General features: G+C 40.7%; 1 protein-coding gene across 4 annotated transcripts in view; it reads right to left on the reverse strand.

The window, feature by feature from the left end:
• Window positions 1–3,775: 3,775 nt before the first annotated feature.
• The window catches only part of ZNF565 (zinc finger protein 565), a 31,949-nt gene continuing 17,796 nt past the window's right edge, over window positions 3,776–17,928 (reverse strand). The window contains exons 3-5 of one of the 4 annotated variants that reach the window (XM_008536245.2): window positions 14,110–14,358; window positions 13,440–13,535; window positions 3,776–5,348 (exon numbers count right to left, since the gene is read on the reverse strand). In XM_008536245.2, the coding sequence (XP_008534467.2) occupies window positions 4,078–5,348; window positions 13,440–13,461 (1,293 nt within the window). In that variant the 5' untranslated portion in view covers window positions 13,462–13,535; window positions 14,110–14,358 and the 3' untranslated portion in view covers window positions 3,776–4,077. Of the gene's footprint in view, window positions 5,349–6,368; window positions 6,582–13,389; window positions 13,536–14,109; window positions 14,359–17,928 lie in introns of those variants that run through there. The other 3 variants (XM_008536244.2, XM_070557564.1, XM_070557563.1) reach the window with 3 other exon arrangements.

The following is a 17,928-nucleotide window of genomic DNA, read 5'->3' on the forward strand; positions in this document are numbered from 1 at the left end:
AACTAAACTGATAAGACTGAATAAATTACGAAACACACACATGATGGAACAGTATGCAGTTGTTAAAAAAGAATAAGGCAGCTATATATGTATTGATATGGTCCAATCTTCAAGGTATAAGGATAAGCAAAAATAGCAATGTATAGAAATTTGCTACCATTTGTGTAAAAAATTTTTACAAAGAGTCTGTTATGTGTATATCTACACTTAAGCAAACATGAAAACCAGGAAGTTTATCAAGAACTTGACAGCAGTGAGCAGTGGGCAGAGATAATGTGGAGACTTGCGTCTGTATACCTAATTGTAACTTTAAAATTTTTATCCTGTGCATGTGTTTTAACTATTCAAAATGACAATTTTTAATGTTATAGCTTTGATCCTCTCCAACTGTACATCCTAATCATTAAACCACATGAGGAAAAATGACATACAGAACACTGCTTTCCAATCCTTTGTAGGTGGTGGCACATGCAGACAATGCAGATGTTTTTGCAGAACCCTCAGGATGTCTGAGTAGATGGATGGCATTGGGGTGCAACGGGCACTCTGCCCCCGACACTGCCTGGCAACCCCAAAGGCTCAGGGGACCCATTTCTTGACACTTTTCAGATTCATTCACAAGCCCTGATCCAGACGTCACTAGGGTTGAGTCAAGGCTCTTTTCCCCATCACTGTCAATCTCCTGTAGTTACAATAAAAATTCTGAAAACAGGCGCCGGCTCCGTGGCCGAGTGGTTAAGTTTGCGTGCTCCGCTGCAGTGGCCCAGGGTTTGGATCCTGGGCACGGACATGGCACCGCTCGTCAGGCCACGTTGAGGCGGCGTCCCACATCCCACAACTAGAAGGACCTGGAACTAAGATATACAACTATGTACGGGGCGGGGGTTTGGAAATAAAGCAGAAAAAAAAAAAAAAAAAAAGATTGGCAACAGTTGTTAGCCCAGGTGCCAATCCTTAAAAAAAAAAAAGGAAGATTGGCAACAGTTGTTAGCCCAGGTGCCAATCTTTAAAAAAAAAAATTCTGAAAACATAATTAATCCAGGACAGGTGAAACTCCAGACAGTCCTTTTAAACGTAGCTTCTTAACTTTAATAGACTGATTTAAATTAGCAGGAGTTTTACTTATATTTATCTTCACAAATGATAATCACCTACAATTTGTCTTGGGAGATAAGCTTGTTGAGTTTATCCTCATTTTATTGAGCCTTGAAAATGAACTGGCAAACTTCTCTCACGGATTATCTGTTCCTTGAAGTTTTTGTAGGTTAAAGTTTCTTTAAAGGGACAGAGCTTTGATGACTACGATATTGTGATTTATAAGAAACACATTTCTCGGGGGCTGGCCCCGTGGCCAAGTGGTTAAGTTCCGTGCGCTCCGCTTCGGCGGCCCAGGGTTTTGCCAGTTTGGATCCTGGGCATGGACGTGGCACTGCTCGTCAAGCCATGCTGAGGTGGCGTCCCACATGTGACAACCAAAAATATACAACTATGTACCAGGGGGCTTTGGGGAGAAAAAGGAAAAATAAATCTTAAAAAAAATATATATATTTCTCAGACATATTTGGTCTTCATCCATAGTTTCCGGCTCACAGTTCTCATAACCTTTGGAATTTCCTGAACTGACAAGAGCAATGGGAGGATTTTTTGTTAAAATATTTGGCCTGCTGTCCTCAGCTCCTGAAAACCCTTCAGGGCCATAAAGGTGAAATGGGTGTCTTATTTATGTTAATGAAGGTGACTTTTTCCTTTTTTTGAGGAAGATTAGCCCTGAGCTAACTGCTGCCAATCCTCCTCTTTTTGCTGAGGAAGACTGGCCCTGAGCTAACATCCGTGCCCATCTTCCTCCACTTTATATGTGGGACACCTACTACAGCATGGCTTGACAAGCGGTGCCATGTCTGTACCCGGGATCTGAACCAGCGAACCCAGGCCGCCAAAGTGGAACATGCGAACTTAACCACTGTGCCACCAGGCCAGCCCCTGCAGGTGACTTTTGAACCCCACCCTTGGGGTCCTGGTTGCCAGGAGAATCAACCATGTGATGAGAGGACTGAAACTTTCAGTCACACTCCCTGATTCCCAGGGAGGGAGACCTGAGATTCAACCAACTGCCAATGGCCAACGACTTGGTGAATCAGGACTATATCAAGAAGCTTTCATAAAAACCCAAACTGACAACTCATTGGCCTTTTTCAGAGCTTCCATGTTGGGGAACCAGAATGCTTCCACGTGTCATTGTGCTGGGCCCCAAGCTCCACTAGGACAGAAGTTCCTTTGTTTGGGACCTTACCCTACGTATATCCTTTAATATCTTTTGTAATAAATTGGTAATCTAGTGAATAAACGAGTTTTCTTGAGTTCTGTGAGCGATTCTAGCAAATTAACCGAACCCGAGCAGGATGGTCATGGGAATCTCTGGTTTACAGCCAGTCAGTCAGAAGTACAGGTGACAACCCGGGCTTGCGACTGGCGTCTAAAGTGGAGGCCGGTCATGTGGGACTGAGCCCTTTACCTGTGGAATCTGAGTCTATTTCCGGGTAGATACCGTCAGAACTGAGCCGAACTCTCAGACACTCTGCTGGCGTCCGAGAACCGCTTGTGGGTGTGGGGAGGTCTCCATGCACATGTCGGAACTGGGTCCAGGAAGCTTTGTGATGACTTCCTATGTCCTTTCACAACTATTGATTTATTCAGTTATTCCACATCTTCTTGAACCAATTTTGATATTTTTGTAAAAATCCATTCTCCAGATTTTCAAATATATTAAAGTCATGCATAGTAGCTACTTAAAAAAACATCCAGCCTTTCCTCATTCATATTGCTAAATGTTTTTTCTGCATCAGAGTCGTCAATCTTTTATCTTATTATATAGTTAAATAAATAACCTTCAGAGTAAGTCTACTGTTTTTTCTACTTTATTCTTTATTTTTAATAATCATTATTACTGTTGACTTGGGTTTATGTGGTGATTTTTTCCCACCTTTTAGAGTTCACTAGTCATTCATTCAACATGCTCAGCATATAACTGGCGATGGGAGGTGCTGGAGTTCTACCTTGGGAGAACAGGCCCTGCCTCCAGTCCTTGGCTTCTGACAGGAGTCCAGCTTTGGCTACGCTGAACTGGTTTTGATACAGAGAAGTGTCATTCATTTGTAGTTTGTAATTCTAGTTTTGATTTTTCTTGAAATGAACATATACTTGGAGGTGGTTTTAGACTTCTAAATGGCAGATTTCTTCTGGCTACTCTTCTGTCAATTTCTAATCTTCTGAACTGTTTTTTTCAGTTAAAAGATGAGGGCAGTGGGGGATGGATAACGCTTTACTGACTTGGCACCTACAGAACAGGTGGCTACAGGCCCTAGGACTAATCTTTTGAATTTCTAACCTTTTGAATGAAGGCCTTCTCATGATAATTATACTTTACTACTGTTTTTCAGAATGAATTACCATAACAAGTGGTTATGAAGGCTTTTTGAAATTTGTTACATTCATAAGGCCCTCCTCTCAAATGAACTCAACAGTAATACTGTTATAATTAATGACAATAACTAACATTTATTGAGCATAGGCTTTGTATAAAATATCTGATAGTCCTCAAAAAAACTCTATTAGGTAGGTATATTTATCACTGCTTAAAAATAAGTAAACTGAAGAACAGAGAGACTGCATAATTTGCCCAATGCTATTCAGTCAGTAACTGGTGGAACTGAGTTAATGTTAAGTAAGGTGTATGCCATGGCAAAAGGCACATTCACAAAATACTTCAATAGGGTCATTTTCTATTAGAAATTCTCAGAAGTTTAATACATTTTGAATGGTAATAGAAGACTTTTTACATTCATATTAATATCTTTTTCAGCATAAGTTCTTTGATGCTTAGTAAACAGTGAGTGTGAGGCAAAAAGAATCCCACATTTATTGAATTTTCTTCTGGTACAAGGTGTCTGATGTTCCATAATGGAAGTGACAAATGAAGAATTTCTGACATTAATTACATTACATTACACATTACCTAATATTGAGTCAGATGTGAACTTCACATAAAGGCTTGCCTACATCCCTAACGTTCAAGGCATTCTAACCAGTATGGATTCTGTAGTGTTCAATGAGCTGTGAGCCAAGAATAAAGGCCTGCCCACATTCTCTACATTCATAAGGTTTGATACCAGGATGAATTCTCTGATGTTCAGTAAGTTGTGAACTACGGATAAAGGCCATTCCACATTCCCTACACTGATAGGGTTTCTCACAAGTATGAATTCGCTGATGATGAGTCAGTTGTGAAACACGAATAAAGGCTTTCCCGCATTCCTTACATTCATAGGGTTTGTCACCAGTGTGAATTCTTTGATGTTGGATAAGGTATGAACTACGACTAAAGGCCTTCCCACAGTCCTTACATTCATAGGGTCTGTCACCAGTATGAACTCTTTGATGTCGAGTAAGCTGTGCATGCTGCCTAAAGGCCTTCCCACATTCCTTACATTCATAGGGTTTCTCCCCAGAATGAATTCTTTGATGTCGAGTAACTTCTGAGCTATGAATAAAGCCCTTTCCACACTCCTTACATTCATAGGGTTTCTCACCAGTGTGAATTCTTTGATGTACAGTAAGTTGTGAGTGCTGTCTAAAGGCTTTCCCACAGTCCTTACACTGATAGGGTCGAGCACCCGTATGAATTCTCCGATGAACAGTAAGTTGTGAGCCACGAATAAAAGCTTTCCCGCAATCTTTACATACATAGGGCTTCTCACCTGTATGAGTTCTTTGATGCAGAATAAGCTGTGAATGCTGTCTAAAGGTCTTCCCACATTCTTTACATTCATAGGGTTTGACACCAGTATGAAGTCTCTGATGCAGAATAAGTTCTGAACCACGACCAAAGGCCTTCCCACATTCCTTACAGGCATAAGGTTTCTCTCCCGTATGAATTCTCCCATGTTGAACAAGGTGTGAGGCACGACTAAAGGCCTTCCCACATTCCTTACATTCAAAGGGTTTTTCACCAGTGTGAATTTTCTGATGTTGAATAAGGTGTGAGCCACAGCTAAACGCTTTTCCACATTCACTACATTCAATCAGTTTCTCGCCAGTCTGACTGCTCTGATGTAGAGTAAGGGATGTATAATGCTCAAAAGTGGGCATGTTTTCATACGCGATTTCCACTTGCTTGAAACAGCACTCTGGATTTACCTGTTGTCTTTCAAATTGGCCATTGCGTTCCCAGTCATCTCTAAAACTGGAGCCCTCAAAACCACAGCATCTAAGGCTTTCCATGAGCCCCCAACTGAATGACTCTATTTCAAAAAGGTCTTTTTGTGGAAATTTCTCACACCTGGACTCCAAGTCTGAAAAAGAAAAAAAAAAGTAAACACAAGCTGTTTTCCTCTTATAACAGAAATTTAAAAAAATCTATAGTAGAGAGACAAAATGAAAATAATAATCATAAAAGGTGAATGGCTTATATAAGTCTCAGATATTGCTGTGCAATTTCCAAAAAGTACATGAAAGCACAAATATGAGAGCTTATATGGTGCTAGAAGGGACTAAGAAAAGAAATTAAGCCAGGGTTCTCAATTTTGCTGGGGATCAGAACCATCCAGAAAGCCTGCTAACAATACAAACGTCCAAGAACCACCCCACACTGAATCAAAATCTACAGGAGTAGGGCCTAGGCATGTCTGTGCATGTGCCTGTATATGTACATATCTATTCATCCATCTATTTCAAAAATAATATATTTTTTTTGAGGAAGATTAGCCCTGAGCTAACATCTGCTGCCAATCCTCTTTTTGCTGAGGAAGACTGGCCCTGAGCTAACATTCGTGCCCTTCTTCCTCTACTTTATATGTGGGACGCCTACCACAGCATGGCTTGTCAAGTGGTGCCATGTCCGCACCAGGGATCCGAACCAGCGAACCCCTGGCCACCAAAGTGGAACGTGTGCACTTAACCACTGCGCCACCGGGCCAGCCCTATGTATATATTTTAAGATTCACATAACATGACATTCTCCATTTAACTATTTTAAAGTACACAATTCAGTGGTCAGCAGTACATTCCCAATGTCATGCAACCATCAACACTATCCAGTTGCAGAACATTCTCATCACCCCAAATAGAAACCCTGTGCTCGTTAAGCAGTCACTCTCCATTGATCATTCTCTCCAGCCCCTGGCAATCACTAATGCCAGAGAACCACTAATTTTGTCTCTATGAATTTGCCTACTCTGGGCATTTTATATAAACAAGGCATCTATATAGTTAACACTTTCCACCACATGGTGCTGATGCCAATCAAGACAAAAAGCTCTACTTAAACTTTCTCACAGCCTCTCCACTGCCCTTAGAATGAATTCCAAACTCACTGTCATGCTGCACAGGCTCTTGGCAAAGCAGGTCCCTGATTATCTTTGCTGCTAGTTGTCTCAACCGAGAACGATACATCTTCATATTAAGCACTCTCCTCCATCCTCTCTATGTACCAAACCGCAGGCCTCCTTTGAGCACCTAGAACAAATCTGGGTCTTTTCCAGCTTAGATTTCTCCGCAGGTTCTTCTCCTTACCAGGAATCCTGTCCTGGTTCTTTGTATGGCTGCTCTCCTCATCCTTCAGGTCTCAGATTAAAACTCACATTTTCAGAAAAGCTCTCAGCCTGATAACCCTAAGCATACACCTTGATTCTCTCTCTCTCACAGTTTGTGCCTTGTCTTCCTAACACTTTCATCAGTTGAAATTAGATTTTCATTTATTTACTATTTGTTTTCTGTTTGTTTTCTTGCTTCTAAATCTCCCCAAAGGCAGAAATAATGCCTTTCTCACTAGCCATTGTAACCAAACCCTAGCATATACGGTAGCTTTTAATAATGGATTGTTGAATGAATAAATATCAGATTCTAGAAACAGACCAATGGAACCCAATAGAAAGACCAGAAATCGACTGAAGTTTATAAGGAAATTGAATTTCTTATAAAGGTGGTATCTCAAAGAGGAAAAGGATAGTTTTTGTAATAAATAATGCTGAGGTAACTGGCTAATCATTTGGAAAAAGATGAAAGTGGATCCATACATTGCCACCATATACCAGAATAAACTCCAAAACAGAATTTTAACGATAAAAGAAAAGAGAAAACACACAAATACTGGAAGGAAACAAAGTGGGTTACTTTATAAGCTAGGTATGGAAAACGTTCTAACAATGACTCAAAATCCAAAAGCAACAAAATAAAAGGCTGATCAATTCCCCTACGTAAAGGTGAAAGACACAATAAAACAGACAACCAGCATATGAACAAAAACACCAAAAGCAAAGTCAAAAGACAAATGACAGAGAAAATATTTGAAACTTACATTACAGATAAGAGGATGATCTTCCTGACTTATAAAAAGCTCTTAAAAATTGAGAAATAGCCTCAAAAAGTTAAACATAGGGAGCTGGCCCCAAGGCCGAGTGGTTAAGTTTGCACGCTCCGCTTCGGTGGCCCAGGGTTTCGCTGATTCGGATCCTGGGCACGGACATGGCACTGCTCGTCAGGCCACGCTGAGGTGGTGTCCCACATCCCACAGCTAGAAGGACCCACAACTAAAAATATACAACTATGTACCAGGGGGCTTTGGGGAGAAAAAGGAAAAGAAAATCTTTAAAAAAAAAAAAAGTTAAACATACAATTATCATTTGATCTAGCAATTCTACTCCCAGGTAGCTTCCCAAAAGAAGTGAAAACAGGGACTCAGCTACCTGCACACCAACCTCCACAGCAGCACTGTTCACAACAGCCAAAAGGAGGAAAGAACCCAAGTGTCCATCAACAGATGGATGGACAAAGTGTGGTATATACATACAATGTAATATTACACAGCCTTAAAAAGGGAGGAAATTTTGATAAATGTTACAACATAGATGAACCTTGAAAACATTATGCTAAGTGAAATAAGCCAGATACAAAAGGCTCCATATTGTATGTCTCCACTTACATGAGGTACCTAGAAGAGTCAAATTCATAGAGACAGAAAGTAGAATAGAGGTGACCAGGGGCTGGAGGAGGGGAAAATGGAGAGTTACTGTTCAATGGGTGCAGAGTTTCTGTTTGGGATGAGGAAGAGTAAGTTCTGCAAATGGACAGTGGTGATGGTTGCACCACATTGTGAATGTAACTAATGCTACTGACTTGTACACTTAAAAATGGTCAAACTAGGGGGCTGGCCCCATGGCCGAGCGGTTAAGTTTGTCTGCTCTGCTTCAGCGGCCCAGGATTTCACTGGTTGGAATCCTGGGCGCAGACACGTTGCCACTCATCAGGCCATGCTGAGGTGGCATCCCACATGCCACAACTGGAAGGACCCACAACTAAAAATACACAACTATGTACCGGGGGTTTTGGGGAAAAAAAGAAAAATAAAATCTTTAAAAAAAAAAATGGTCAAATTGGTAAATTTTATGTAATGTTTACCACAATTAAAAAAAATCTAATTAAAAAGGCTCCCCCCTACTCCTAAAACTACAAAGACTCAGAAAACACACCAACTGAATATTCTATGAACGATAATTCTTGTTACGGAATAAACAGTAATGAGTGACCATAACAAGGGGAGACAATCCTGGATTATCTGGGTGGGCCCAATGTAATCACAAGGGCCCTTATAAGTGTAAGACGGAGGAAAGTCAGAGTCAGAGAGAGATCTGAAGATGCCACCCTGCTGGCTTTGAAGATGGAAGGGGGCTATGATCCAAGGAATGCAGGTGGTCTCCAGAAGCTGGAAAAGGCAAGAAAACTGATTCTCCCCACAGCCTCCAAAAAGGAATGCAGCCCTGCAGACAACTTGATTTTAACCCAGTGAGATACATTTTGGACTTCTGCTCTCCAGAACTATGAAATAATAAATTTGTGTTGTTTTAAGCCACCAAGTTTTTGGTAGTTTCTTACAGAAGCCACAGGAAACTAACAGAGAAGGAAAAAACTGAGTAATTCATCAATGCATCACACCTGCCCAATCTTAGCCCTGGAGTCCACTCTCCCAAGGAAAGGCAGGTTAGAGCCAAAGTACAAAGAGAAGCCAGAAAGTTGGTTCTTGGGTTTTTGAGCTTTGAAGTGCAGAGGTTTTGGTGATTTAAGGCTGTTTTAGGCGCATGGCAAGTATGATTTTGATTATATATACTGTGCTCCTCAAACATGGACTTTCAGGTGTTTCTCTAAATCAAGGGTTGGCAACCTTTTTCTTTTCTTTAAAGGGCCAGATGGTACATACTTCAGGCTTTGTGGTCCAAGAGGCAAAAATGATGATATAGGCACTTATACAATAAGAGAGAAAACAAATTATCACAAAGTTTTTATTGATGAAATTCAAACTATAATAATAATTAGTCTTATACTTAAATAATTTTTTTTTTTTTTGTAATACAGGTCTATGAACGAGAAGAACAGAATTCTTTTCTGGGGGAGATAACATTTCACTTAACTGGAGTTCAGGGTTAGTGTTCTCCAGCATCAGAATTGATGGCAATGTTCATCTATTAGTGCTGACCTGTAATGAGATTTTATGTATTTCATCTTTGAAAATGTTTTGTAGATAGTGCTGCCAAATACTGAGATCAGTCCACGAGCAGGAGATCTTAACTGTGTATGTGCATCCCTTAGAAAGCATTTACAGAACTGAATAGGCTCACAGGCCATGTAAACACAGGCGGCAGACGGGATTTGGCCCGCAGGCCGTAGTGTACAGATGACTGACTTATATCATTACTGTTAGTGAAGAATAATTCACACTATAAATTATGAAATATTATAAGAACAATGAAAGTACGAAACTAAAATTCCAGATTATTAAAACAAAATCAGAGTGGGGTATGCGTGAGGATGACTCTAGGGAGAGGTCAACACACTTTTTCTGTAAAAGACCGGATAGTAAATGTTTTAGGCTTTGTGGGCCACAAAAGGTCTCTGTCACATACACATATATATATATATTTTTAAACCCTTTCAAAATGTAAAAACCATTCTTAGCCTGTGGGTGATACAAAAAAACTGGCCATGAGCTGGATTTGACCTACAGATTGTAGTTTACCGACCCCTGGTCTAGGGCATAGGGAAGTGAAAGATGGTAAAAGTCTTACTTTGCTCAGAAAAAGAAATTCAAAGATACTGTTTCATACCAGTCTCCAATCAAAGAAACCAGGGCTCCTTTGAGGAATGGCTGATTTCAGGGCTGGGGCAGGAAAAATACAAGATAAGCCTGGAACATGTTATGGTATCAGAAAATAAGGAAGTGCTCAAAAAAGAATGAGGGCATGCTGAGAGAACCCTGGAGTCAGTCTGAAGGAGTTCCCAATGGCCAAAGTTTGAACAATTTGACCAACAAAATAAACAATGATAGCATTGGGCTACAAGCCATCAAATATGATAAATACCCATGAGCCCATACTGATAGAAACAAATCACTGAATACATAAATGAATGGGAGAGGGGTAGGGACAGCTGTTCCTTACAGAGGAATGCCAATTAATAAATGTAGAAAGAATACGGTACATAGAAAATCAACACTAGGCAACACTATTGTAATGACTGTTACAGATGAGATCCACCAATGGATGCTAAAACCATTAGGCAAAATGTATAGTCTCAAAGTACCTCCCTCCAAGATAATTACCAATTATAGACGGAAAAATAGTAACTTTATAGGGGAAAAACATGAGAAACCCTATCTTAACCAAGAGATCAAAGTTAACAAGTAATAAGCCATTACATCACGTAACCCCTGATATGATGTACAGAGGACACAACATCACTTCTGTGGTATTCCTGCCAAAGATGCATAATTTCAATATAATTACAAGAAAAATATCAGACAAACACAAGGTGAGAGACATTCTTCAAAACAGTATTCATATGGGGCTGGCCTGGTGGCACAGTGGTTAAGTTCACATGCTCTGCTTTGGTGGCCTGGGATTCGCAGGTTCAGATCCCAGGTGTGGACCTACACACTGCTTACCAAGCCATGCTGTGGTGGCGTTCCACATACTAAACAGAGGAAGACTGGTAATGGATGTTAGCTCAGGGCCAATCTTCTTCACCAAAAGACCTCCCAAAGAACAAAAAACAAAACAAAATAAATAGCATTCATCAGAAGTCTCAAGGTCATGAAAGACTGAGGAACTGTAGCAGATTAGAGGATGCTAAGGAGACACAATAACTAGACACAATATGGGATCTGGGACTGGACAGAAGAATCTGATCCTGGGACAGAAGAAGGACATTAGGGGAAAACTTGAGAAAATTCTAAAAAGATCTGTAGATTATTTAATAGTACTGTATCAATGTTAATTTCCTGGTTTTGATAATTGTACTGTGGTTAAGTAAAATGTTAACATCAGTGGAAGCTGAGTGAAGGGTACACGAGAATTCTCTATAATAATTTTGCAAGTTCTCCATAAGCCTAAAATTATTTCAAAATAAGAAAGTTAAGAAATAACTTTACTACAAAGAAAAATATTCTTTTTCAGTCTTGAGGTGGGTAGAGCAAGAGAGGTTTAAGTAAATTCTTTAAAGTCAAATTAAAGACTATTCTATTACAAAGCAATAGGAAGCACAACTTTAAAATCACTTGAGGGTAGAAAGAGTGGTAATAAAATGTGAGCAAAATAGGAATAGCTGGAAATAAGAAGAATGAGGAACAGAAAATATAAAATAAAATGGCAGGAATAAGAAAAGACATTATTTACCACAATAAATGAGAGCGGATTGCATTCCTTTATTAAAGGCAAGGAATCTCAGACTGATTAAGAAAGGAAACTAACAGAATCCTCATTACAATGGACACACTTAAAGTGGCAATAACTTAAAAAAAAAAGGATAAGCAAAGATATGTCATAACTTTCTTAAGCCAACAAAAACAAGGCATTTGATATTAATATCAGAAAAAACAGGATTCAAGGTTAAAAGCACTAAGTGGGAAAATAAAGGATGGACCGTACTGACAAAAATACAATTTTCAAGGAGGAGCTGTATTTCACCTTTACAAAATGTAAAATGCAGTGGCAAAATACATAAGACAAGAAACAGCTCTCAGAATGCGATAGCATCAGAACCAAGAAAGCTAAAAGACAGGCAGATTCTAAATCATATAATCAGAATAGTTATAGTTAATAGAGGCGAGGGCCCCATCCAAAAGACACCAGTTTTAAATATATGTGGAACATTTTCCAAAATTGGAACAACTTGACTTATTGACAACGTTGGAAGAGAAAAGGCAGTGTAATGATTTCTTCTTTGGGCTGAGAAAATTCCTGCCAACACAGAATTCCATACTCAGTGAAAATATCCTACAAGAATCTTCATGTGGTTAAAAACAGAGAATTGTCAAGAGCAGACGTGCACAAAAGGACATTTTAAGGATGTTCTTCAGGTAGAGAAAAAATGATCCCTGATGAAAATAAATAATGACAACAACAGCAGAGAAGTCAGGAGGTGGGTAACTGATAATGAAGTATTCGAAGGCTCCAAAATTGTCCAGCAAATGCCAACTAATAATACTTGATAATGTGTGTTTAGTTGTCACTATCTCCTGGCATTGCTCTGTGGATTTTCACATTATTTTTTTATTTTTATTTTTTTGAGGAAGATTAGCCCCAAGCTAACATCTGCTGCCAATCCTCCTCTTTTTGATGAGGAAGCCTGGCCCTGAACTAACATCCGTGCCCATCTTCCTCTACTTTATACGTGGGACGCCTACCACAGCATGGCTTGCCAAGCAGTGCCATGTCCACACCAGGGATCCGAACTGGCAAACCCCGGGCCGCCAAAGCGGAACATGAGAACTTAACCGCTGCACCACCAGGCCAGCCCCCGCATTATTAACTCATGTAACAGCTACAGTAACTACATATGGAAGACACTATTTTTATTCCATTTGCACAGGAGAAAACTGAAGCACAGAGTATTTAAGTAATTTACCTAAACTCACAGATCTAGTAAGTGGCAGAGCTAGAATTTGAACTCAGGTAGTCTGATTCCAAAGTCTGTGCCCTCAACCATGACACAACCTTACCTCTCAACAGCTAAGAGAAAAATGAATTGCTGAATTAGGTAAAGTGAGAAGCTGTTTTAAGAAAATAAGTATTTTTTAAGGGATGAAGATCCTCGCAGAGAAAAGGATCCGAAGTACAGGTAAACAGCTGGCCACTGGGGAAGAAGGTAGCACATTTCTTCTAAAATGGGAGGAAAATATGAAAGAAGAAAGAACAGAGAGGAACCAATGGGGGCAAGGGCAGGGTTCCCTTGGGAGCTGAGGCTGACAAGGTCTGCTCTTCGTGTGTGTGTCTCAGGCAGTTTTTGGGATGGCTTTGAGGGGAGCTTCCCATCACTGACTCAAGTTACTGCTATCAGTGGGCTCACCTGCCGGGCTATGATTCCCAACGACCTCCAGTGGATCAGCCCTTGCTCACCTGGGCACCATGCTCCTGGCATATCATTTGCAATTGTCCAGGGTTCCTTCCCTTGCTCCAATAAGGAAACGACATCAGGCTTAGCAATGGAAAGTCCTGTTTATAGAAAAAGAAATGGAGCATGATTACATTCTTCCAAATTTCAAACCCCATCCCTTGGTCATCAAAGAAGAGAGGCAATTACATGAAGGAAGGTGTAAAGGTTGTCTAAAGGACAGGAAGATGGAGGTGCCAATGGAATTACCTATTTCCAATTCCACAAACACAAACAATTCTCTTGGGAACAGACAGCAGAAATTCAGCTAGAAACTTGTGAGTCTCCCTAGATATTCTGGTATCGTGAAGATAGCAGAAATTCTAGAAGGCTAGTCCTGAGTTATTTAAGAGTAGGTAAGCATGGTGGTTTTTCTCCATTTGCCTTCTCCTTCCCTCCAATCCCTTCACAGCTGTTTCTGGCCCTGCTCTGTGTCCCAGACAGCTTACTGTAAAGACTGCATTACTCTGGCCCTATGGGTCTGGCAGAGGGAAAGCGTCAGCAGGAGGTCAGTGGGCAGGAAGAGAGAGAGTTCAGGGTATTTCTTATCCCCTCCCTCCCTCCTTTGACCCAGGAGTTCTGGAGGTGGCTACTGTTGCCGCCAGCTGGGCCCTTCTCCATGACTCTAGCTCTCACCAGCATCCAGTGGCAGCGTTTCCTCCTTTAGCCCTCCCGGCAGAGGTGGTAACAGTCTCCCTCTATTGTCGTCCCTGGGAGCCTTGTTTTCCGTCTGGCCTTGTATTATACAATATCCTTACCCAGTGAGACCAAGTTACTGAAGTTCTCCAAAGTCACATCCCTGTACAAGTCTCTCTGGGCAGGTTCCAGGCACTTCCATTCTTCCTGAGAGAACTCTATGGCCACATCCCTGAAGGTCACCAATCCCTGAAATAATAAACCCATGCATTACCAGTAAATGAAAGGACTATTATTTTTTCCATTTATCACAAAAAAATCTCAAAATACACCAAAGTATAGAGAATAGTATAATGACCCCCAAGAATCCATCACTGTGTTTCAACAATTAACAAGACTTTGCACATCTTGTTTCATCTCTTCCCTTCCATTTTTTACCGCTGGTGTATTTTGAGGCAAATCCTACATACCAAATATCATAGTATTTTACCCATAAATACTTTCGTATTTAACACATTAGACTTAAAAAAAAAAAAGCAGGGCCCAGCCTGGTGGCACAGTGGTTAAGTTCGCGTGCTCTGCTTTGGTGGCCTGGGGTTCTGTTCCTGTGCGCGGATCTAGAACCACTTGTAAAGCCATGCTGTGGTGGCATCCACATAAAATAGAGGAAGGTTGGCGCAGGTGTTAGCTCAGTGACAACCTTCCTCACACACAAAACCCCATAAAACCAGAATATCATCATCAAGCTTAATAAAATTTACAATAATTTCCTAATAAAAAGATCAAGTTTCAAACTGCCCCAATTTCCTCAAAAGTGATTTTTTACAGTTGGTTTGTTCAAATCAGGGTTCAAATAAGATCCACACACTGCATTTAGTTGATAGGTTTCCTAAAGTCTCTCAAATCTCTAACAGTCCCCACAAACTCTTTAAAAAATTTTATTGCTATTTCTTGAGGAAACATTTGAATCAGTAGAATTCCCCACGTTTTGGATCTGGCCGAGTGCGTCTTCATGACGTAGTTTACCACGCTGCTTTACTTCCACGCTTTCTGTGAACAGGTCGTTAGACCTGGAGGCCCGACGCACAGGTTTTGGAGGGCTGTGACTGCGTCGGAGGTGGTGCCGTGTACTTCCTACAGCACCCCATTAGGAGGCACATCGTGACTGGTTGTCCCATTTTTAACAAGGTTAAAAATTGATAAGTAGGTTCAGATTTTGGCAACCTGACTCATCCAGGAAAATGTCCAAAAGATGGAAAGAGAGGAGATGGAGAACTGCAGCGTAGGAAGGAGATGATAAAGCAAGCAAGCTGGGGCCAAATGCCTATGCCACGAAGGAAGCAGAATAAGCAAAGTTATTTGACTAAAGGCCTACATGCTTCTGAATATTCCTCTGGCTAGAGACGAAACCTCCTTCCTTTTCCACAAGGGTCTGTGACTGAGCAAAATCTAGCTAAGTAGAGTCTTATAAATAAATGAGATAACATACACAAAACACACAGGAAACATGGGCCTTGCAAATAATGGTCTTTAAAAATTAGTGCCTTTTACTATTTTTCCATTGAGATGATAAAAAAGAATCTAAAATGTCTAATAAATCTCTATCTAAAAATATAGGACTTATAGAAGTTTTAAAACTATCCTGAAGACTCAGGGTCATAATTAGTCCATGGATCTCAACCCAGGTTACACCTTCCCCTTTAGGACGTATTTGGGATCACGGAGGGGATGGTCTAGCTGTTGTAACGTTGGGGGAGGCTGGGCTGGGGTGGGCAGTGTGCTGCTATTGGCATTTAGTGCCTGGCGTCAGGAATGTTGTGTCCTGAATTATCTGGGCCAGGTACCCAGGACAGTCCCAAACAACAAAGAACAGTATTGCTGAAAATGACAACAGTCTCCCTACTGAAAAGCAGTTTGTCAGATATCACGAGCATATTTTTTGTTTGACAAATTTTATTATAAACACAGGAATTTTTATTTGCTACATAACAAGGCACCTTATGTCCTGTAAGATATAATCATTCCATTATTTGGGGGCATTCAGCTTAAACATGATCTGTAAAATCTTCAGTGTTTATTATATACTTGTTAACATCTACCATCCTTCACTGTCTACTTTTTCTTGTTCCTGAAATAAGAAAGTTGATCGGGGGTGTATCTCAGTCACACGAATGTGGCCCACAAGCAACACAGATTGTTCAACCTCAAAACGGACCATTTTACGGTTCTTCATCTCTCATAAATTCCCTTGGAAGACTGAAGAACTTTCTGTAACGAAAGTTCCCAATCACAGCCCCCACCCTAAAGGCTTCACAAAACAGGAGATGTCACCACACACCGAGACCAGGACCAACCACTCCAGCTCTGACCATGTCTACACGGGAGAGGGAAGACTGGGGGCTCCTGCTGCAAACACCTAGGCACGGAATAAACTATAACAAATGCCCTTTTAAGTGCATTTCTAAGCTCTCAAGAAGATAAGGAAAATTACATCCCAGGGCTAACAAAAGAAGCAACACACACACACAGAGTTGAACCCAGAGAGGTAGGCAAATACGTTAGCAGGGGCCAGCCCGAAGTCAAATGCTTTGGGGAATTCACCTTAGTATGGGGCCTGGCACATCTACCAAATGGGGTGTGAACCCAGGACCCTCACTTAAAGCTGGGATCCTAGAAGAGCTACTCTCTCAGTGAAATGGTGGCTCCAGGGAAAACCTTGCTGGAAAAGAGTGACAAGGAACCTGCTGCACTCCAGGTAGAAAAAAAAGGCTATCATTAATGATATTACTTTACTACTAATAACCATTTCCTTTGCCAATCTAGAACCAAAGGCCTACTCTCAAATATGCAATTCAAAGTAACTTCATTCATGTAGTTAGGGGAAACCCGAGGTGAAAAATTAAATGTGTGCCAAGTTTGAGAACACTTCTAGGTGAAAAACCTCTCTGAAGAAAGGCATCATCTACCCAGTTCCCAACAGACCACCGCATATTAAATTAGGTCAACCAAGACAATTCAATGGGAAAGAGCAGTCTTTTAACAAACAGTGCTGGGGCAAGTGGGTATCCACAGGCAAGGAATAAGGCTGAACCGCACCTCACACCATATATAAAAATTAACTCAAAAGAGATTATAGTTTTAAATGTAAAAGTTAACACTATAAAACTCTTAGAAGAAAACACAGGAGTATATCTTCATGACCTCAGTCCGGCTTTCTTAGATGTGGCACCAAACATAGTGACAAAAGAACAAAAAGATAAAATAACTTCATCAAAATTAAAAACTTTTGTGCTATAAATGATTCCACCAAGAAAGTGAAAATCCAATCCAAAAAACTGGGAGAAAATGTTTGCAAATCTTATATCTGGTAAGGGACCTGCATCTAGAATATATAGAGAACTCTTACAACTCAATAATAAAAAGACAACCCAACTAAAAACTAGCCAAGAATGTGAATAGAGATTTCTCCAAAGAAGATAAACAAGTGGTCAATAAGCATATGAAAAGATGCTCAACATCACTAATCATTAGGGAAATGCAAATCAAAACCACAATAAGATGCCACTTCAGGGCTGCCTGGTAGTGGTGGCATGGCGGTGAAGTTTGAGCCCTCTGCTTTGGCGGCCCTGGGTTCTCGGTTCGGATCCCAGATGCAGACCTAGCACTGCTCCTCAGGCCACGCTGTGGCTGCAACCCACATAAAACAGAGGGAGATTGGCACAGATGTTAGCTCAGTGACAACTTTCCTCAAGCAAAAAGATGAAGATTGGCAACAAATGTTAGCTCACGGCCAATCTTTCTCACACACAAAAAAAAGAT

The sequence above is a fragment of the Equus przewalskii genome, chromosome 9, assembly GCF_037783145.1.
Source record: "Equus przewalskii isolate Varuska chromosome 9, EquPr2, whole genome shotgun sequence".
Lineage (NCBI taxonomy): Eukaryota > Metazoa > Chordata > Mammalia > Perissodactyla > Equidae > Equus > Equus przewalskii.